This window comes from Fusarium keratoplasticum, chromosome 1 (genome assembly GCF_025433545.1).
Source record: "Fusarium keratoplasticum isolate Fu6.1 chromosome 1, whole genome shotgun sequence".
Lineage (NCBI taxonomy): Eukaryota > Fungi > Ascomycota > Sordariomycetes > Hypocreales > Nectriaceae > Fusarium > Fusarium keratoplasticum.
In genome coordinates, this window is record NC_070529.1 from 112,918 (window position 1) to 134,146 (window position 21,229).

At 50.9% G+C, this 21,229-nt stretch overlaps 7 protein-coding genes across 7 annotated transcripts; 3 read left to right on the forward strand and 4 right to left on the reverse strand.

Moving 5' to 3' along the window:
* Positions 1–1,716: 1,716 nt before the first annotated feature.
* NCS57_00002800 (uncharacterized protein) lies at positions 1,717–2,055 on the forward strand (the record flags this gene model as incomplete). The annotated part of the gene is made up of 1 exon (XM_053050121.1): positions 1,717–2,055. One exon carries the CDS (start codon positions 1,717–1,719, stop codon positions 2,053–2,055), a length of 339 nt encoding a protein of 112 aa, XP_052918636.1.
* A 1,802-nt stretch (positions 2,056–3,857) lies between these two features.
* On the reverse strand, positions 3,858–4,498 carry NCS57_00002900 (uncharacterized protein; the record flags this gene model as incomplete). The annotated part of the gene is made up of 2 exons (XM_053050122.1): positions 3,858–4,022; positions 4,424–4,498. The coding sequence occupies 2 exons, from the start codon at positions 4,496–4,498 to the stop codon at positions 3,858–3,860; spliced, it is 240 nt and encodes a 79-aa protein (XP_052918637.1).
* A 353-nt stretch (positions 4,499–4,851) lies between these two features.
* On the reverse strand, positions 4,852–6,539 carry NCS57_00003000 (MFS domain-containing protein; the record flags this gene model as incomplete). Its single annotated transcript, XM_053050123.1, has 2 exons — positions 4,852–5,120; positions 5,171–6,539. The coding sequence occupies 2 exons, from the start codon at positions 6,537–6,539 to the stop codon at positions 4,852–4,854; spliced, it is 1,638 nt and encodes a 545-aa protein (XP_052918638.1).
* Positions 6,540–9,588: 3,049 nt separating this feature from the next.
* On the reverse strand, positions 9,589–11,363 carry NCS57_00003100 (uncharacterized protein; the record flags this gene model as incomplete). Its single annotated transcript, XM_053050124.1, has 3 exons — positions 9,589–9,637; positions 9,712–9,814; positions 9,866–11,363. The coding sequence occupies 3 exons, from the start codon at positions 11,361–11,363 to the stop codon at positions 9,589–9,591; spliced, it is 1,650 nt and encodes a 549-aa protein (XP_052918639.1).
* A 2,145-nt stretch (positions 11,364–13,508) lies between these two features.
* Positions 13,509–14,409, forward strand: NCS57_00003200 (SGNH-hydro domain-containing protein; the record flags this gene model as incomplete). The annotated part of the gene is made up of 2 exons (XM_053050125.1): positions 13,509–13,698; positions 13,763–14,409. Exons 1-2 carry the CDS (start codon positions 13,584–13,586, stop codon positions 14,407–14,409), a joined length of 762 nt encoding a protein of 253 aa, XP_052918640.1. The 5' UTR covers positions 13,509–13,583.
* A 2,122-nt stretch (positions 14,410–16,531) lies between these two features.
* NCS57_00003300 (Glucanase) lies at positions 16,532–18,168 on the forward strand (the record flags this gene model as incomplete). Its single annotated transcript, XM_053050126.1, has 5 exons — positions 16,532–16,626; positions 16,690–17,064; positions 17,127–17,374; positions 17,426–18,035; positions 18,090–18,168. The coding sequence occupies 5 exons, from the start codon at positions 16,532–16,534 to the stop codon at positions 18,166–18,168; spliced, it is 1,407 nt and encodes a 468-aa protein (XP_052918641.1).
* A 300-nt stretch (positions 18,169–18,468) lies between these two features.
* NCS57_00003400 (FAD-binding-3 domain-containing protein) lies at positions 18,469–21,074 on the reverse strand (the record flags this gene model as incomplete). The annotated part of the gene is made up of 3 exons (XM_053050127.1): positions 18,469–19,543; positions 19,781–20,484; positions 20,550–21,074. The coding sequence occupies 3 exons, from the start codon at positions 21,072–21,074 to the stop codon at positions 18,469–18,471; spliced, it is 2,304 nt and encodes a 767-aa protein (XP_052918642.1).
* Between the last annotated feature and the right edge of the window lie 155 nt (positions 21,075–21,229).

Consider the following 21,229-nt stretch of genomic DNA (forward strand, 5'->3'; position numbering starts at 1 on the left):
TTTACTTGTCAGCAGCAAGTGCCAGATATGAGTTACTTGAAACCAGGTAATGCGCGTAATTCTGGTGATTGAATCAGACCATGTTCTAACAGGAGGTTGGTAAGAGTCATGTGGGGGTGGGTCGCAAGGCTGAATGCTAAATTTAGGTAGACACCAGGCGCCACCTTACGTCGGTGGAGATTATCACCGGCCCGTGCCCCGCGGGCCATAGGGTAAGAAGCCTGGTTTGACCTCACCAACGTTCGGATCTATCAGTCTCTAATTTTCACGTTTCATCAATCCGTAGAGCTATATACCTATTTCTCATGGCGACTTGACCTAGTATTTTATGCTATGGTTTCTGAATTTCTAGTTTACCTTGTATTTCCCTTATCTAACTTTATTATATCGAGGGAGACGTTTTCCCAGCTACATGCTCACCAATACTAGTAGGTTCTACCATGACATCTGAAATTGATGTGCCTAGCTCATAAAATTTTATCCCCTCATGACGTCTTTGACTGTTTCTAAGGTACCTCATCCTTGAGTGGTGCTAAGTTGGGCGGGCTCCTGGAAGAAAATGTGCCTGTTCGGGGATTGCATGCCTTGATGTTGAACACATTCTTTTCAATATCCGATGACTAATCCGCGCTGATCTTTGCCAAGACGGGTGGGCGGCTAGAGAAAGAAACTTTGATCCTTGGAGGATCCACAATCTGGCCTGACTTAATTGGTTGATTGTAGGGTTAAGAAAGCACCAAACGGGTCCTCATACATGTGCGACCGGCCGTGTGATGTATCACGTGATCTTATTCGTACGGCTGGTCGCCCCATTACGGTACCCAATGACTAATCCACACTAGCCCCTGCCAAGAAGGGTTCCTGGACGGGTAAACGTTGGTTCTTAGAGGACCCGTCATTGGTCTGACTTTATTGGCTCGTTGAAGGCTGAGTCTGTAAAGGTTCCGACTTGGCTAAAGCGAAAGAGGACAGTTGAACACAATACCTAATAAAAGGTAAAATTGCACTCTAACTGCGTGAATGCAGTCCAGACAGGGATCTAAGCCAATTACGGCCTGGCGCTGATTTCTCCCACTTCGAATGCAATAAGATGGGACCAGGATGACACCAAGGCGTCGGCAGCAACTGATAGTGCCCTAGCAGTGGGACAAGTGACCGGTTGGCTAAGAGGTACTTTTCGCCGGGTACGAAGGCATTGGGGGTCGCATTGCTGCACGACAAGAACGCTTTCTATTAATTTCCAAGTAGAGGTAAGACAGCAGCCACGGACGGTTAAGGAGGCGATTCGATACGGTATTGATCATACCTGAGATAACCTGAGATATCGGGTTCTCCTTGTGTCTACTGGGTGTGATTAATAAGCTGAAACGGAGAAGGGCAGATATTCTCGGAACCTTGTTGCGCAAAGTGAGACTTGGGCAACAACTGTCGGCAAAAGAAGCCGAATTTACTTAGCTGTCGAACACGTCTTGCACCCACGCCAGGGAGAGTCCACTCGATGAAACCGAGAAGATGGAACTCTCAACTCCGTAAACTCCAAGGAACAACGGGCCCCAACCAGTGACAGTATCTTGGCTAGGCTGGCTTGTGCATAGTAGGTACTACAAGCACTGTGATCGGAGTGCGAACAAAGTATAAGAAGGTATCTACCTCCAGGAATTCTCCCGAGCCGTGACACATTAACCTCTATTTCATTCTTCCGCACTATTCATCAGCATGCCGGAACTCAAGATCGCACGAATAGATGTTTTTCAAGTCGATCTCCCCTACTCAGGCGGCGTCTATCATCTATCCGGTGGAAGAACCTACAAGAATTTCGACGGCACTATTGTTCGAATCACTACTCAGAGTCTCATTGAAGGTTTCGGCGAAAGTACACCTTTCGGTGCTACATTTATTGCTTCCCATGCTCTTGTTGTTAGAGCAGGCATCGCAGAAACCGCTCCTCATCTAATTGGACTTGACCCCCGTGACGTTGATCGTATTAATGACGCTATGGATGCCGCATTGATTGGCCATCTGCACGCCAAGACCGCTATTGATGTTGCGTGCTAGGGTATCTTTGGCAAGTCAGTTGGCCTCCCGGTCTACTAGCTGCTCGGTGGGAGTACAGGCATCAAACTCCCCCTTCTTACTTCCCTCCCTGTTGCCGACGCGGAAAATACCCGCAGACTTGTTGCCGAAGCTCGAAGGGTGGGCCATACCGGGTTTTCAGTCAAGATAGGAGAGAATCCTGTATCTGATGCTGTACGCGTTGTCGCGGCACTTTCTGAGAAGAAGGAAAGCGAGTTTTATTCCATCGACGCGAATAGCTCGATGACAGTGGAGTCCACCTCCCGATGGGCTGGATTTTATCCTAGAAGCCCCCTGTGCGACACATCGAGACACGGTATCTCTTCGACGTCGAACCAATGTGCCAATCCTCACGGATGAGCTTCTCACAGATGAGCACTCAGCTATACAGCTTGTCGCCGACGACGCAGCGGAAGGTCTGAACTTGAAAATTTCCAAAGTTGGTGGTCTTACCCGAGCCCGCCGTATCCGCGATATCGCTGTGGCTGCCGGATATACCATTGTAACTCAGGAGACATGCGGCTCGGATATTGCCTTCGCTGCTATTGGTCACCTGGCCCAAACTATCCTAGAGCGCAACCTACGACCAATTCTAGAGTGCCGCGCAATGCATATTCCCAAGACCGCGGATGGCGACTATGAGGTTCACGGAGGATATGTTAGGGCACCAAACGCACCTGGATTGGGTATCACCCTTCGTTTGGATGTTTTGGCTCGCCTGACCGTCTTGTGTTCAAACCAACTGGATCTGAAGATAGTTATGTCGAGCAGACAGATGAGGGAATGCGAAAACGCAGCAGATAGCTCATTGATGCTCGTAATAATACTTCAACTATCCGCCATTGAGTCAACGGGTATTCCCTCCTCTAGACTTTTTACCGGCCATTCAATCCATTCTCTCCATTCTTCTTCTATAACCTTGTCGATCATGCCCATTACGCTTGCGCTCCAGCCTTGACTCGGCCACCCTTTATGCTCGTACGGCCAGCTCAATGCAGCAAAATGGGCCAATACAATAAGCGCCATAGGATCCCCAGACCTGATCATGTCCACGAAGAAAGGGGGGAGGCAGAGCGGCCAGACCCATGTGTGAGGCAGGTCACTAGTAAAAGAAAGTGTAAGACAATCTTGATAGGTATTTCTAAGGCCTTCGAGAGCTAAGAGGCTGGCCGATTGAGGATTTATGACGTCCAAGGTTCGAGGGAGCTGACGGGCAAGACGACAGAGCTTATCTAACCGTACTTGGAAGGCACTCGGCGCTTCGGACGATGGGCCTGGGGGCGATGCAGGGGTAGTGGGAGTCAAACATGCTGCTTTGTGAGAAAACAGTTGACCCAGCGGACCATCTGACGACCATCTCTGAAGAGACTTAAAGTCGAGGATGCATTTCATACCCTGAAGAAGTTGAAATGACTGTGCCACCTCAGCAGATGTGAGAGGCCCGCTGGGGTGAGCAACGTTGCAAAGTGACTGGAGAAAGGTCAAGGAACCAAACAGGAAAAACACTTCACAGTTGCTTTCGTTGATATCATTCAGAAGGTTTCGGAAGCTGGAGAGTGCCAGAGCAGAGTAATGCGATGAGATGACCTGATACTCGACCCTTTGCGCTGGATTGAAATGTGCAAAGTGCAGCGCAGAGACAGCAAGCAGGGCATGCATCAGAAAGTCCTGGACCGAGTCAGACTGCGAGGTGGTTGGGTCAGCCAGCCAGTGAATGGAACTCACATTGGATAGTGCGGCGTTTGGAACAAGCTCCCTCCAGAGCACTTCTGTTCGAGAACCCCTCACGAATGTTCTCCAGACTGAGGTGGTATAGTGATGAAAGAGTTGAAGACTCTGCATCCAGTCTCGTGCAGAACATTGGCACGCGCACGGGTAACCTTGCTCATGATGTTGCGATGGCGTTCCTGGAGTTGGGTGGAACGGCGACGTAGTAGAGTGGGCAGAAGCTGAGCAAGTCAGAAATGCACAAGTAAAGATTGAACAAAAGGATATATTACCATGGTCCTGTTGGGTTGTGATTGGCGATTGCCATGGCTCATCAGCCGCACGGTGAGTCGACGTGTAAGGCTCGGGTTCGGGTTCGGGTTCGGGTCCGGGTTGTTCCCGAAGACCGATGGCCACGGCTAGCGGGCTGGAACCCGGAGCCGGAGCCGAACCGGGAGCTGCTGTAGCGGAGACTATTGGGACTGGAGGGGGAGAGCAGGCGCTGGCTGCTGCGGCGTTCGAGGTTACAAGGCTACACTCGACGTGGTGTCGAACACAGTTTGTACATGGCCGAAGCTCATCGCACTATTTCCAACAGGTTAACGTAACACGGAAATGCCAGGCAAAATTGCCAGCCGCTCACCTTGACTCGTCTGGCCTTACACCGAAGGCACCCGTTACGAGATTTCTTATGACCCAGGCGTTTCCCTAGCTGCATTTTGATGGCGTATGATGAAGTAGGTTCGCTTTCGCAAGAGAAGGACCTAAGCTTGAATGCGAGGGTGGCGGGTGGGAACCCGAGGCTTTTGATGGAAATGCGAGCCAACCGTTGGTCTCGTGAGCACAAGCTGGTTAGTGGTAGATCAATGCAGCGCGCTTAGACAGATCAGGGCAAGGTACCCTCAAACTGTCTACGTACCTAAAATGTGGTCTGATGATGGAAACGAAAGCGAAAGCGAGATGCAGAACCCACACTTATAATTAAGTTACTGTCTAGTTGGTATCCCCCATCTGATGCTGCTGATGGTCTACGTGGATATGTCTAAAAAGGTTGCGTTCGCTATCAAGTCTTTACAGCCGGTCGTTGTTGAAGCTGGTTCGCAACTTCTCACCATATCGCCCAATGAGCAGCGGAATGGGGAGGAGAGCGATGGCAATAAAAGCGAGGAGGGAGTTGCCCCAACCCAGTCCCAGCGCATCATACATCTTGAGGGCGCATAATGGTAGCGTGGCGCCTGCGATGGAACGCATTACCGTGTTGGCTGCTAGTGCAGACGCTGCATACAGGTTGTAGGCGTCGACGAGGTACATGCTGACAGCCATGAAGCACATCAAGTTGCCTGAACGGAGCGTTAACAGAAATATGCGACTAAAAATCTTCCATCCTTACCTGTTCCAATCACCGCCAAGCCCACAATAGGCGCCATCCAATGCGTTTCATACTCTGTCGTCCAGCCGTAGATGAAGAATCCAACCGGTAGCAGCAACGTGCCCACAGGTAGAAGCTTTAGGCGAACCTCGGGTTTGACATCCTTATGATCCTGCTGCAAGGCCTTCATCTTCTGCAACTGCTTATTGGAATCGATTGAGAACCAAAACAAGCCAACAAAAGAGCCCACCCCGAGACCAAGGTACACAAGGCCGACAGTGCTGGCGCTGAAACCGTAAGCGCCCTGAAAGATGAAGGGAACTGACGTAAAGAGGAGATAGAGATAACCGTAGACAATCATCAAGTAAAAAGCGAATATGGTGCAGATAGGGGAGAAGATTAGAAGCTTCGTGGGCCGGACAATAGCTCTCTTGAAGAGATCCGCGTCCGAAAGACCCGTATCAAGCTTTGACCGAAGGTTGAGATTGCCCGTCTCCTTGATGAGCCGTTGAGTCTTGCGTTTGAGAATAATAGGCGCATACGTTTCGCGCATCGTCAAGATCATAGTTGCAGCCAGGAAGCCACCGATAATGGTGACAACCCAGAAGACCCATCTCCAGCCCTCGTTGTCTACCAAGACGCCACCTACAACAGGTCCCAGGATGGGTCCGATCAAGGGACCAATGCTAAAAGCCGACATTGCAACAGCGCGCTTCTCCTGGGCTATCATGTCAGAAATGCTGCCGCCACCATTCGTCATGGGACAGGCGCCAAAAGAACCAGCCAGGAACCGGAAGACAATGAGGGCGGCCATGTTTGGAGCCAAGGCGCAACCAACGGTGAAACAGAGAAAAAGAATGTTGCAGATATGGTAAACGATCGTCCGCCCATACACCTCGGAGAGCGGTGCCATCAGCATGGGACCGAATGCGAAACCAAGGACGTACACAGAAACCACAAAGGCCGCAAGCTCCTGGTTCGTCTCTTCGAATTCCACCATGAGTTTTGGGACTCCGGGCGCAAAAATTGATGATGCGAGCGGAGTGATAAACGTCAGGGCGCTGATGAGCCCGCAGTTCAGGTATTTCTGCCACGCCGGCCAGTTGTATGGGTTCTCGGGGTCGTCCTCCCCATCCCACCAGACGATGTTCGAGTCGGGTTCAGCATCGCCGGCATTCAAGGTAGCTTCGTCTTCGCTCTTCACTTGGAGTGGACTGTCCGAGGCTTTGCTGTTGGAGTGTTGGTGCTGGGAGTTCGTGCCACCGGACGTCTTCGTTTCGGTCGCAGCCTTGTGGCTCTCGAGGTCGCTGTTCTGCTCCTTGGTATTTTCGGCTGAGACACCGAGCAGCTCGAAGCCACCAGCTGAAGAATCCTTCTTCATGCCGAGCATGACGGAAAGGAAATGTATTAGAGGGTGCAAGACAGAAGAAAGGGGTCACAAATAAGGAGGGAGGAAAGAAAGAAATGAAACAGGCTTGGGGAAACGAACAGTGATAGATCTTGCAAGATGAAAGGAGTGTCTAGATCAATAGCAGGAGATCTACGATTATATTTCTATTAACAGGCGCGCTGGATTTATACCCAAGTCATCATGCGAGCTGCCTCACTCTGAGGTGAATGCGAAACCGAACCCGAGGGTTCCACTCCGCAATCAAGGGAAAGTCCCATTTCGTTCCGCAAGCGATCTATATCCCATCTCCGTCACCCCGTAAGCCACCCCGACGACAGGCTTTAACTTCTCATCCCTGGGCTCAAAAGTATCCTTGATCCTCAACTGAAGTTCGCCCCCTAGGACAGTCCTAATTTCACTCCCACTTGCAGTAGCCTCCTCCGAAGTTTCCACCCTGGCAACCGACTTAACCGTCTTGAAAGACTGTACCCCAGCTGAAGTATTAGCGAGAACTGACTCCGGAGGCGGTGCCGACTTTTGCGACAGGACAATGAGCTCCAAGATGCTATCCCATGCTCCACTTGTTGTACCTGTGTCGACTTCTGAGTAATAGTCGGAGTTTAATCTCGTCGGCCACAGCTGTGCATCGCTTCCTAGATAGCCATATTAGCTCCGGAGCTCAGCCTTCACTTTTGAGGGTTATACCATTGAGCCAGAAGATGCCGCCATCAATGTCCCAGTCGAGCGTTCTGGGGATCATTAGCATCGCTGCTGCTGGACCGGCTGGAAGCGCAAGTGTACCGCCAACAAAGACTAAAACAACGAAGCCACGGCAGCTCCATCGCTGCCGGCGTGACATGGACTCGCTGCAGCTCAAACCGCCTAGGAACTCGGCCGACCAGAAGTAGCTGCTGATGCGTGAGCGGTCTGGAGAAAGAGACCAGGGACCCGCCCTACCTTGCAGATGTAAAAGAAAAGCCCGACACAAGTAGTCCGAGAGGCAGGCCATCCCCAAACACAAGTTGCGACCGAAGGAAATGAAGTATTACTACTCCAATGCTCGCCACGATGAGGAGCTCCTGGACCTTGGCTGCGATCTGTAGCAACCCGAGCTTGAATTCATCCTCATGCTGAACCGTGTAACTCCTTGCCGATGAAGAAGCCAACCAAGTTCAACGCGCTAAGTCCGATAGATAAGAATGCGGGAACGAGGTGAACTGCACAGCGGGCCAGCGCAACCCATCTTGACTTTTCAAGTAGGACTTTTGGTGGCTCCTCATCATCGCCTCGAAGGAATGTAAGGATACCAAGACCAAGCGACCGCAGGAGGGTCCTGAAACGCTTGACGATACTCGAGTCGGCAATTCTATACCGGAAACGCGACACGGAACGGGACATCTTGCTTCTCGTTCCTGCAACGGGGGGCTCCTGCTGCATTTCCTCGATTTTGTGTTCGGTGGGATCGTTTTTCGTAGCTGGCTCCATGGTGGGGTCGATCGTATGACGATGGAAGAGAGACGATGAGAGAACCGGACAGATAAAAGGCAGAGAGAGAAACGGACTTTATGATCAAGACTTGGCCCCCGACCGCAGAGGCATCTGGAGGATTGAAACCCCGGGCTCGATTAGGTATTAGGCTACGTGTGACTGCAGCCCTGCAGCCCTGCAGGGCTGTGGCGCGGGATTACGCCCTGACCTGATCATGAACGATGGGGTCAAGAGGAATCAAGGGTAGTTAACGTCTGGTACGTCTCAGTGACTTGTCCCCTTGGGTGGTTTTGTCGAAGTACCTAGATGACTGAACTATCCTCTAGAGTGCCTCTGAATGTCATTCCCAGCCTCATCTCTTCTCCTCTCCTTCTTTTGGCAAGATCTTCTATCAACTTTAAATATCTATAGCGGAAAGAGGAATCTTGCTTATCTGTGACATCGTCAGCCTCGTTGTAGTTTGAAACAACAGCCTCAGCCTCATTCTGATCTCTGCGCTTATTGCCACGGGCGAAAAAGAACCAGTACATGAAGAACTGGATGTTTATGAAGCCAACGCGTACGACACACATCCTCGCCTGCCATCAATATACCTGCTCGCCTTTTCGTTGTCCAACTCTTCAACTCCCCAACTCTTCAACTCGTCAAACCGTCATGACGATTACGGCAGAACTCTGGGTAGAGCTCCACACGAACATCGAAGCCAGCTTGAGCTCCAACCTGACTACTATCTTGTCATACGATCACACCAACAGCCGGATGAGCCGAGTTTATAGTACGCGCGAGGACATAAACCCCCTCGGCGGATTCAAGCCCGTCATTGATTCTCCTTTCAGCAACCTTGTGCTAAAGGAGGGGAAGATCTGGTACGACCCCATGCTCGAAGCTATTAAAGGCGTGGTTCCGGGCCAGGAGGTGATGGAGCAGATCAGCTGCAACAGTCTGGTTGTTGTTCCCGTCATGCGAGACAGCATATGTATTGGAACGTTGAGCATTGGTTCCGACCAACACTGGTTTGGATCGGACGATGCGGACTTGCTGCAGAAATACGCCGAGGTCGCGGCGCCTTTGATTGAGTTGGCTCACTGTTCATGACAGCACTTTGGGTATGGGCCGGATTGGTTTCCATTCCGGTTGCTGAAACACTGAAAAGACTATGGACGTATACACATCAAGCCAGTCCAAATCGAAGCTCAGATAAGACATACACTCGGTCCAGATGCTGCGAAAGGACGGGGGGTTGAAGTCTATAGCTGGGATGTCGCTGGAGGAATGAGAACCGGTAAGAGCTGTTGGTGGGTTAGGGTCCTCCGAATCAGGGCCAATTGCACAATTGTCGGTTACTCTTGAATGATATGATAAAATACTAAGTTAGTAAACTCTTAATTATAATATAAACTAAGATATGAAATAAAAAAACCGCTAATTAATTACTAGCTAATAGTTTTTTTAATTCCTAATAAACTGCGAAGTCAAGGAACTCATCCAACCTCTCGCGATCGATGACCTAGTCGACTGCGTAGGCACATCTGTTAAACGAAGTACCGCCGGGGAAGGAGCCCTAGGAACTTGCGTTCTCCTCAAGCTCTGGTCCAAAGTTGTAAATTGTCCTGCCGGTTGCGGTCTCGGGTTGTCCCTGTCCCAGACTGCCTGTCTGTGGTTCTCCGTTCTCTGTTCAACAGACTTCTGAGGATCTGGTAAAAACGCGATCCGCAGCATCGCCCGGTTTCTTCGTGCCTCCTCGACTTCCCAACGCTCCTCCCAAGACAACCCCCCTTGGAGGGGAACTAGAGATGTCAGCACATCACCTCGCTTGCTCTCCAACAAGGCTGACTTACTTGTGTTGGTTTCGGTTTGAGGTGGTTGACGCCGCAAAAGACGCCCGGACCTCCTTTTCCTGATGAACAGAAGGCTGTTGTCGACGCTCGCTTGCTCGTTCGGTGGAATGTTGGGTGGTGTAGAGTAAAAGAGGTGTTGGAACCGAGAAAACACTCTGTACTGGAATATGAACTCGTTGCTGAGGATGATGTCGCATGGTAGGCCTTCGATGACGTATAGGTCGCAGATAAACGTCGCTTGCCGTGGCGCCTTTCCCTCGCAGCCAGTGAGCGACTCAAGGCCAGTAATAAATGATAGGTACAGAGAATAGTCCAGCGATGGCGAGGATATTGGTGGTGCCTCAAATTGCAGCTCGGCCCCTCTAACCATGCCATCGGTACCCATAGTAGATCCATCGATGAGCTCGATTTGTCTTTGATATTTTGTTCCCTTGTACACCGTGAACCTATGGCGGCGAACGAAGTCCCCCGAACATAGCATGAGCTCCGATCCTGTATCCGGTATAGCTGACGCTTTAAAGCCGTTGACGACGCAATGGAGACGGTCCTTTGGAGACTCGCCCATGAGAAACAGCCGGCTCCCTTTCTGGTAACAAGGACGAATCCTCTCAACAATGCGGTGAGAAAAATCAGTGAGGGTTTTTGTCAGGTCGAGGAAGCCTCTGCCCAACACCAAGTCAAACACGCTGTCCCGGAGCACGTGGAATTCGCAGCGATAGACGTCGCTTTCGCGATGGAACTTGAAGTCGCCAACAGTACGCCCCACACTCTCGGTTGTATTTCCCCCGGGAAGACGTATCGTTTGGGTGTCTGTGGCGTCGATGCTGAAACCATGCTGCCTCGCAAAGGCCTCGGAAATGGCCTCTATCGCGGAGCCCCAGTCTGGTAGCGCCTCGACCGGGATGCCGTTGATAGTGCCAGGGACTTCGTAACACCTCACGCTGTGGAGTTTGTTGTGGTTCTTTGGAGGCCATGTAATTGAGCTTTGCTGCTCTCTTTCGGTGATGGCGGGCTTGGCATGACATTCCGTTGAAGCCGAGGTGTGCGAGAAAGAGGCGATGCCCGGGGCAGCTGAAGACGAAGCCTGCCACTCATTGGGCTTGAGCTCAAGATGGGAATGCCCGGCTGGAATGTGTTGACGGCTTGTTGACGTCGGGATATCATCCATATCAGTCTCGAGTCGAACAATGTTCACTTCCGTAGCATCGATGCCACCAGAAAGAATGGTGTCCGAGCGACATTGCCATAACCTTGATATCATGCCATGGGGTTGCACGGTGAAAAGGTCGCCGATCGTGGTAACAATAATTTGAGAAGACATCTCCAGCTCATCAGCCTCATCAGGCTCATTTGATGAGCAATGCGTGCTGCAAATGTAGCCGACAAATATAGTGCGCTGTTCAACGCCATGTTTTCCGTAACTGGCACATCTGTCAATGGCATGCTGATAATACAGACATCTGCACGCCGAGTAACGCTCCACAAGTTGGTAACACATGCTGGAGGGTATTGCCTTGTTGGCGTAGGGGTGATGTGCTGAACCACCACTAGAGGAAAAGGCGACCGAACGCGGAATATGTGATATCCTCCTGGCCCTGGAATGCGCGTGGAATTGTCTGGGACAAAGTTCAGAGTTGAGCTGGCAACAAGCGATGAATGAACGAATGAATGAAATTTATTATGTCTGGGAGGACTCACCTCATAGGGCCAGGTGCGTTGGGCTGTGTGCCCTGCCACGGTGATTCTGGGCAATTGGACAATTCCAGGGACTGCGAGCGGGGAACCTACTCCACTAAGAGCAAACACACATCCAATGAACTCGTGGCAGAAAGTGTTGATTTTTAACAAAGGAAGCCTTGCAGGCTGCAATAGAAAACGCCCACGATCCGTGTTTGCCCTTGATTCGCTAGCAGAGCCGCAAACAGGTGGGCAGTGCGGAAGTGCAATTAAAACTTCAACAGCACAGCTGACCTTGGGTTGCCTAATTACCCCTAGTATCGTAGGCCACAATGGCGGTCTATTTTACCACTCAAGATCATCGGGGTACCGAAAACTGCATGAAAATCACGAAGCTTCGGTAAAAGCACCTCCGAAATACTCACCATCAAATGGACGTCGAAAACGTACGTGATGGCACGGGTTTCCCGGCTTTGGCCAAGAAAATAGCCATTAACCCAGACTATGAAGCCTTTATTTTTCGCAAATTCGACAGGCTCAGCGCACGAAACCTCCTTCACCTTGAGAGCAGACTCACGTACCTCGAGTGGAAGTTGGACCAAGCGGATGCGCAGGCTACTCACACCCGGGACAATGAGACACTCCGTTCACTCCGGGCCTGGGAAGCATTTGAGGAGAATGCAAAGGACGTGGCTCGACCTGAGTATGCGCGAATGAAGATAGCCGAGGAAATCAAAGAGACCCTAAAAGAATATCGTAAGTTATCCTACCGTAGTCAAAGCATGTCAGTTACTGAAGAACACGCCAGAGGAAGCCCTACTGCGTCAAAATCAGATAGCGACGCTTGAAGAGCCAAGAAAACGAGCTCTCGAGGTCGTACGCGCACAATCCCACGAATATGTGCACAACCATTTCAGTGACCGACGGCGGCGTCCAATTCTCGCAGGTCTCGCCGAGAAGAGACTGGACGAATGCAGCCGCCGAGATCTTGTCGCCATCAGACGGCCTGCCGACATAGACCTTCTCTCACGATTCCTTCAAGATTGCTGGATATTCAAGGTACAATTCACCCAAGCTTCTAATCCTGCATAATTCTAACGATAGAAGACGACCAAAATCACAGATGAAACTGAATATATTGAGGAAAATCATGTCGTCTGGGTAGCATCCGCAATCAGCACTGTTATCACCGCAATCCTCTTGGTAGGGGCCATAGTCTTACTACATTTCTTAAACGAGGAGAGTGTCCAGCTCGGAGTTATCGCCATTTTCACGGCCCTCTTTGCCATAAGTGTAAGAGTTTTAACGAATGCAAGGAGGGCAGAGATTTTTGCGTCGACAGCCGCGTATGCTGCTGTGCTTGTTGTTTTTGTGTCTGCCTCTCCGACGAGTTCAGGGTCAGGGAGATAAAAATGTTCAACTGTGGCATAATCTCAATACAAGTAATCAAAATATTTAGTATTAATAGCACTTGACTATTATATTATAAAAAGTTTAAAAATTTACTTATTATTTAATACAAAGTCTTTTAGCTGGAACCGCAATACAGTCGCTGGTGAGCCAGGCCAAGATCTTCCAAGCTGCTGGTGACGGGCCGGCCATCAGGCAGCCCGGCCCTTGCTTCGAAGGCATCACAAACGGATCCTGCCGATGACCAAGTTCCCTCCCATCGATGTCAATGACGACGGGGAAACCGCTCGATGCCCGTAGGCATCACCCGTCCTCATCAGCGACCAAATGGAAGACTGAACACTCCGGGTTACTCTGTAGGTAACTGCATCAAGTGGGTCTATGCAAGACTTGCCTTCTCGAGCAAGCGACGTGATTGGACATCGGCACCGAAGAACTTTCCCCGGCCTCCCCTCGGCGCGCAAGAAACTTCCCGGGTTTCGGGCGCTCTTCCGGCCACCAAACTTCTTACGAAGTACCCACCGCCTGTCAGCTTTGCCACTCTCGCATATTTACGCTGAGTGATAAAGGCAGAGTGGCGGCTCAGAAGATTCTCGGTTCCGCGAATCCGCTACCGTTGTCTTCGTCTAAGATGCTGCGACAAAGTATTGCGCTGTTGTCACGTCGACCCTTCCTTCTTGGCACCAGAGCATCCGAGATCTCCTCCACCTGTACCAATGTGTATTCATCATCAATCGTCCAGCATAGTATGTTGAAACCCATGTGTTGCATAGAGTCCACGACTGCATTTTACTGAGCGAGTGCCAACAGGCCAGTTTTCGAAGTGGACAGCAATCAAAAAGCCCTTGCGCTTGATGCCAGTGGGCGGTTCCGTCACGTATGGTGTTGGATCCTCCAATGGCAATGGATACCGACAATTCCTCGGCGATATGCTTCGCGCTGACGGCTATCAAGTCCAATTCGTCGGCTCGCGCAGGTCAGGCTCCATGACTAACGGCGACAACGAGGGTTGGCGGGGGTACAGAATCGACCAGATTGACAGTAAAGCAAGGAAATGTGTGCCAACCCTAGCACCTCAAGTCTTCACTGTCAATGCTGGATCCAATGACTGTGTTCAAGGCTTTCGAATGGAGGCCCTCAGCGTCCGTATGGAGAATATGCTCGAGTTCCTTTGGCAGGCAAATTCCACCTCGGTTGTTATCCTATCAACCCTACTCGTGAACAGAGACAAGGACATCAATTCGCGAGTGATGGACGCAAATGACCAGTTTCGTAAGTTGACTGAGTTGAAAGCGAGGGAGGGAAAGAAGATAGTGCTTGCAGATATGAATAGCTCTGGAGGGCCTCAGCTTGATGATCTTGTTGATGGCACGCATCCTAGTGACTACGGGTACAAGAAGATGGCAGCCATCTGGTTTGACGCCATCCGGCGGGCTCGCGAGAAAGGGTTTCTATAGGATATGGCGAGCATCACAAGGTGGACCGCAAATTGAGTTGCTCAATCTCGGCGGGGGGAGAATTGTCCACTCTTATTATTGCCGAGTCTCACCATGAGCTGGCGAACATAGTCTGGCCTAACCATGCCATCTTCCGTAGACACTAGTTATCACGGGAAATAGAGAGTATGTGGCTCACTTCCGGATGTTATGATGGGTCTTCTACTAGTTCCCGATCTTAATTAGATATCGTTTGTCCCTCTAACCTCTTGACCACGTAGTCAAGATCTAGCAGTACTCCCTCCAGGAGTTTTGTTTCATTAGCCTTCTTAAGCACCTGAATATAAAAGTTCAAGCTATTCAAAGTCCAGTCAGACCAATCGCCAACTACCTTTCTACTCACTATTACAGCCTTGCAAGCCGACTCCATAGCTTTGTCTAGTCCGCCCTCAGCCTCGTCAATCCGAAAAATCCTCATGTGCGGGGATGGCATCATTCGCTCGTTGTGAGAATCTGCGTGTTGGGTACCCATGATCTCTTCCGTGAGGAGACGAGCTTCACGATAATTCCTCATTTTTAAGTAGGCGCTCGCCAAGTGCATCTTGAGGTTCAGGCGATCTTTGCACCGATCTTGACCTTGCAACTCCGCTGCGAGGACCTTACGGCGACCCAAGTTGACTACTTCATCAGCACTCATCAGATCGTAGCGAAGCAGCCGCCAGATGGTGTCAGACAGCATATCCTGTACGATCGGGTAAGCGGTGCCAAGGGTATCGTGGATGACACTGATGTATGCTAGTATAATCGGTCTTGCGTGAGCGATCATTTCCTTTGGCCCTAACGATGAGGAGCGGACTACAATGGATAGGCATGGCAAGGCACTGGGCGATGACGATGACGATGATGGATATTATAGCGAGCCTGCTTGAGTATATAGGTTGAGAGTGGTGGAAATTTGGGCTATATCAGTGGTTCTTTTAGTGTTATGAGCAAGTGCCAAACTTTATATGCGCCTGGCAAACCCAGCCAATACCAACAGGACTCACTCGGGGCATCGTGAACCTGACCCCATGCGCCCTGACGCACGACCGTGAACCACTTGAAGCATAGAACAAAAGCGCTCTTTTGTACTTTCTTATATGCCAACTGTCTGAGTGATTAATACAATTCAGTTACCCTTAATACCTTGAGCATATTACCAGACGTAGCTGACCCCCCATGACTTGAACTACGCTCAGAAGTTTCTGCTACCAACATAAACTCAGCATGACCAGCTGGCTCCTCATCGCCAAATACTCAATCAACCTCCTTCAGAGCTACGTATCCATTTGCCAAGCTAGCAATGTGTCAGCCGGAATCTGAGCGAAACTCTCCAAGGGGATCTTCGGTGGCGCACCGACCAATCCGACCTTATATCACGTTGTGTATTCTCCGCAGCGTCGGCCCGTAGGCCAAGGGACCCGGGAGTCTCTTACTAGAGTGCCAAGAAATGATACCATCATGCGAATGTTTCTTGATCAACCTCCGTGCTTCCTATTTGGGTATCTCAAGGAGCATGGCTTCCGAGATGAGCAGGGTCAGCCCCCCTGTCAATGTTGTCACATCGACAGGGATCCTGGACATTTCGGCCATCTGAACACTGAAAGGGTCATCGATTTACAAGCCGATCAATGAGTAAACATGTCGGTACGCGGCGTGTTCATGCATGCCATTAAGTCATGAGGCTGCCTTGCCAACGTGCAAACCAATGGCGGATCCTTATCTGGCATTCGAGTTGGAGCTTCGCAGATCTTAGCGTTGCAAGCCACCCATCGGGCCTCCTTCCACGAGACGTGTGGGTTCATCCTGGATACCACGGACGCCTAGCCCGATTGAGAGAACGGTCCTCAGGTTCCGTTCACAGTCACGCTATGGGCGGCTACAAGTTCCAGAACCTTGATCACTTGACCAGAGCGAAGGACGTTACGTCCCGTCTTTCCGAAAGTAAAGTCTATGCAAAGAGGCATATTTTCAAGTCTAGATGCCAATATATAAAGTCTGTTTCTTTTCGAAAAGGAAGGAGTTCTTTGGTTCTTTACCTGTCAACCTTTGGGCGACTATCCACCACAGAACACACAGCCGGCTACACACTCTCTTTGCGAAAATGACTGTCTATCAACTCTTGTTCACGGCCGCTTTGGCTAGTACAGCACTTGCTGCCCCTCTTGTTGAGGAACGCCAGGCTTGCGCCAGCCAGTGGTAAGTGCTTACAGTTGATCCTGATTTCATATCATGATACAGTAAGGCTCACATAACCTCTAGGGCCCAGTGTGGTGGCTTCAGCTGGAATGGTGCTACTTGCTGCCAGTCTGGTAGTTACTGCAGCAAGATCAACGACTATTACTCTCAGTGCATTCCTGGAGAGGGTCCCGCCACTTCCAAGACAAGCACGCTCCCTGCCTCTACCACCACCAGCCAGCCGTCGTCGACCTCTACTGCTGGAACCTCTTCCACTACGAAGCCTCCTCCTGCTGGAAGTGGCACTGCCACTTACAGCGGAAACCCCTACTCCGGTGTTAACCTTTGGGCCAACAGCTACTATCGCTCAGAGGTTACCAACTTGGCTATCCCCAAGTTGAGCGGTGCCATGGCCACGGCTGCTGCCAAGGTCGCTGATGTTCCCTCCTATCAGTGGATGTAAGTAATGGGGTATTTGAGTGAATTAGCATGGCAGAACTTTCTACTAAGCACGTCTACAGGGACTCTTTCGAGCACATCTCCCTGATGGAGGACACTCTCGTCGACATTCGCAAGGCTAACCAGGCTGGTGGTAACTACGCTGGCCAGTTCGTCGTCTACGACCTCCCTGATCGCGACTGCGCTGCTGCTGCCTCTAACGGAGAGTATTCCCTTGACAAGGACGGTGCCAACAAGTACAAGAACTACATCAACACTATCAAGAAGATCATCCAGAGCTACTCTGATATCCGAATCCTCCTTGTTATTGGTTAGTCCTATGCCCCTCATTCCGTGTGATTATGACTGACAACTCTTCTAGAGCCTGACTCCCTGGCCAACCTGGTCACCAACATGGATGTTGCCAAATGTGCCAAGGCTCACGATGCGTATATCAGTCTGACAAACTACGCTGTCACGGAACTGAACCTGCCCAACGTCGCCATGTACCTTGATGCAGGCCACGCTGGCTGGCTCGGCTGGCCCAACAACCAGGGCCCTGCTGCGAAGCTGTTTGCTAGCATCTACAAGGATGCCGGCAAGCCAGCTGCGCTCCGTGGACTCGCCACCAACGTTGCCAACTACAACGCCTGGAGCCTCAGCAGTGCTCCCCCTTATACCCAAGGCGCCTCCATCTACGACGAGAAGAGTTTCATTCACGCAATGGGTCCTCTCCTGGAGCAGAATGGCTGGCCTGGCGCTCACTTCATTACCGACCAGGGCCGTTCTGGCAAGCAGCCCACCGGTCAGATCCAGTGGGGTGACTGGTGCAACTCCAAGGGCACTGGCTTCGGTATTCGCCCCTCTGCCAACACTGGTGACAGCCTCCTCGATGCTTTTGTCTGGGTCAAGCCTGGTGGTGAGTCTGATGGTACCTCGGACACCAGTGCTGCCCGTTACGACTACCACTGCGGTGCTTCTGCCGCTCTTCAGTACGTCATCCCATCCCCCCAACCGAGAACTATGCTGACATCTCTTCTTTGAAGGCCAGCACCTGAGGCAGGAACCTGGTTCCAGGCCTACTTTGAGCAGCTTCTCACCAATGCCAACCCTTCGTTCCTGTAAGCACTCGGGACAAAAAAGCAAAGCTAGTTTAGCTCTTTCATGTACATATTTACCCCGTATGACGGTACAATGCGCCGCATACTACATACGACGAAAAGGATAGGCCCCTCAGTCTCTTCAGACATTCCCAATTTCGTATCTGCTTCTCTTGACTTGTCTAGTCAATCACTTTGAGCTTTTTTTATGCTAGGTGCATGTAAATACCTGAAGTCTTGATTGAACTATGAACTAGACGATGAAATGGTTCTCGATTGCCATATATCTCGACCCCTCATCTCTTCTCATGCAAAGTGTGCGACTCTAGCACCTGTACTGCATCAAAATCCATATAACAGCGTCCACAACCGCCTCAGGGGCGGCAAGATGAATGCTATGCCCAACGCCAGAAACGCGCTGAAATTTTGTCCTTTCGGATAGGTTCAATATCTTCTTTTGCATGGATTCTTCGATCGCATTGACCTGAGATATGAATTGGCTCATTCCAGCCCTTTCAACATCAGTGCCGTTTCCCAATCGTAAACCTTCAGCGTAGATCTTTTGGAGATCGACGGCGTAATCTGCTTGCAAAACAACAAGAGGGACACGCCCGAGCTCAGGCTCTTCAATCTCTGAATGCCCCTTGGCAGCTAGGGCTTTACCGCTCGCATGATACTGAGACACTTCTCGGTCAGCTGCGACTTTATGCCCAGGTCGTGCCTCTTCCTCCAGCAATTTTTGCCACTCTATGTGGCCTAAGCGATGGCAATCTCTGTAGCAGAGCTGTAGCGTGTCTATATCTCCTTGTGCAGCGCGAACAAACGGATTCGGATAGGTCAATGACGTCTCCTCGGTGTTGGCATCGACAAAGACAAAGCCCTTGAACTGAGCCAGAGTCCTCAGCTTCACAAACTCCCGTAGAATTATGCCGCCATAAGAATGAGAGACCACGATATAGGGTGGCGCGACCTTTGCAGCTCTCAGAAGCGCGTGCAATTCTGCTGCTATGTCCTCGGCGGTCCTAGGGTCACCGTCGGGTGCTGGTTCACTTAAGCCGTATCCTGCGCGCTCGTAGTTCATCACACTCATAGACTCTGAAAGACTCTTCGTAACTGCGGACCACTCTTTGATGCTGCTTGTGATACCGGGGATGATGACGACGATTGGGTTGTGTGCTCTCCGAGGGGGCCCGTAAATCGTCAGCTCGAGTTTATGGGTACCCAAGTCCACAAGGGTCGTTAGACCGGGTTGGTAGGGTGCCATATCGAAGTTGGTGGTTGCAGGAGGTTGAACAGTTTGGTTGATGTGTTCGAGCTTGTGTGAAGGGTGAAGTTGAAAGGATAGATTCACACATTTGACAAATGGCGTCAGCGTGCTGGAAGATGGTTGGCATCGGTTGCTGACAAATCATAAGTCAGCGAAGTAGTTAAGGGACACAAACATCGAAGTTCACCTGGACTGAGTACCTAATGACAATAGATATTCAGATTGGAGCGTTTAATATATATCATGTATGTTATTGCTTAGTTACTATTTCATGCTCTCTAACTTATCCTGTGGGAGCACGTTAATGCATCTCGACTAATGAAAATTGCCAAACATCTCAATCATACGTGCAGCTCCATCATCTGCGTACATCAAGTTTTCCAAGTCGATACTGCTTTGAATGTGTTCTCGAGCACGAGGTAGCATCTCGGCTTCATATGCTGCAACGGCCCGTCCCAACGCTGCTTGGTCTGCCTCCTCGTCATAAGCCGCCTGAGCTCCTTCATCTCCTAGCTCAGACATGATCTTCTTGAAGAGAACCAGCGAGTCGTACATGGCCTGATTGACGCCTTCGCCGTTTGGAGTTGCAAGATGTGCTGCATCTCCCAAGATTGCAATGCCGGGGGTGCGCTTCCAGCGCGTCTGGCCTGGTTCGTTGGCGGTGCCCTCTGCTCCGCCATTGCCGGTTGTTTCTGATGAGAAAAGACCTATAGGGAGGCGATAGAGAGGCCAAGGGCGCCAAGGACCTTCAGAAGTAGCGATTAAAGCTCGTGTGTTCGAGGCCCAGTTGGCGTAGAACCCCCCCGGTCCCAGCATGGTTGCTCGTGCCTTGTCCATATCAGCTGGATCAGCGGCGCCTCCAGGCCGTGTCAAAGTTTCGGGCGCTGTCACGCCCATGTATAGACGATACGAACTATCAGACATTTGTTGAACACAGAGCACGCTTTTGGCACTCAAAGCCATGGCAGTACCTTTGCCTGCCATTTCACGCGCCGTGCCATATTCTGGGTTGTCGTTGGACAGACGGCCCTCGATAAACATTTTGCCCGAGTACACTGGCTTGGTAGATGTGATCTCAAGTAGAGAGTTAGCTCCTTGATAGGTAAAAGATAGGGATGAAGAGCCATGCTATGACTTACCACTTGTCGGACCTTGCTCCATGCTCCATCCGCACCGACCACGAGCCGAAACCCAGTCTCAGTTGAGCCATCGGCAAAGTTCAGCACCCAGGAGCTAGCTCCAGGCCGTTTTTCGTCTTCGTTACGGCCGACCTTCGAGAGAGTCTTTCCCCATCGAATGCTATCTGCAGGTAGAGAGTTGAGTAGTAATTGTCGCAGTTGCAAGCGGTCGATCTCAGGTCGGTCAGTGTCGTCACTGAAAGAGGCCTTGATTCCTCCTGTGGAGTCCATCAGCGTCATGGCCGTGGCATCTTGACGAGACAGCTTCTTGAACTTGTCATGAAGCCCGGCATGCCGCAGTGCTTCTTGGCCGGTTTCGTTGTGAATATCGAGTGTGCCACCTTGATTGAGAGACGTCGATTCCGGGGATGGATCGCGCTCAAACACGTGGTATTCGATCCCCGCAGTCTGCAACAGACGAGCAAAAGTAAGCCCACAGGGTCCGCCCCCAATAATTGCGATAGCGGGTGGTTTAGATTGGGACATGGTTTCTGAGCTCGAAGATTGCTGTAGACACTCAGACCGGCGGGAATTTCACGCTCAGCTCGAGTTGTAGACGTGATCTGTTTGGTGCGATATACTTGTAGGCGAAATAAGTGAGACAAGCAAATTGGGATTAAAATATTCACTCTGCGCCGACG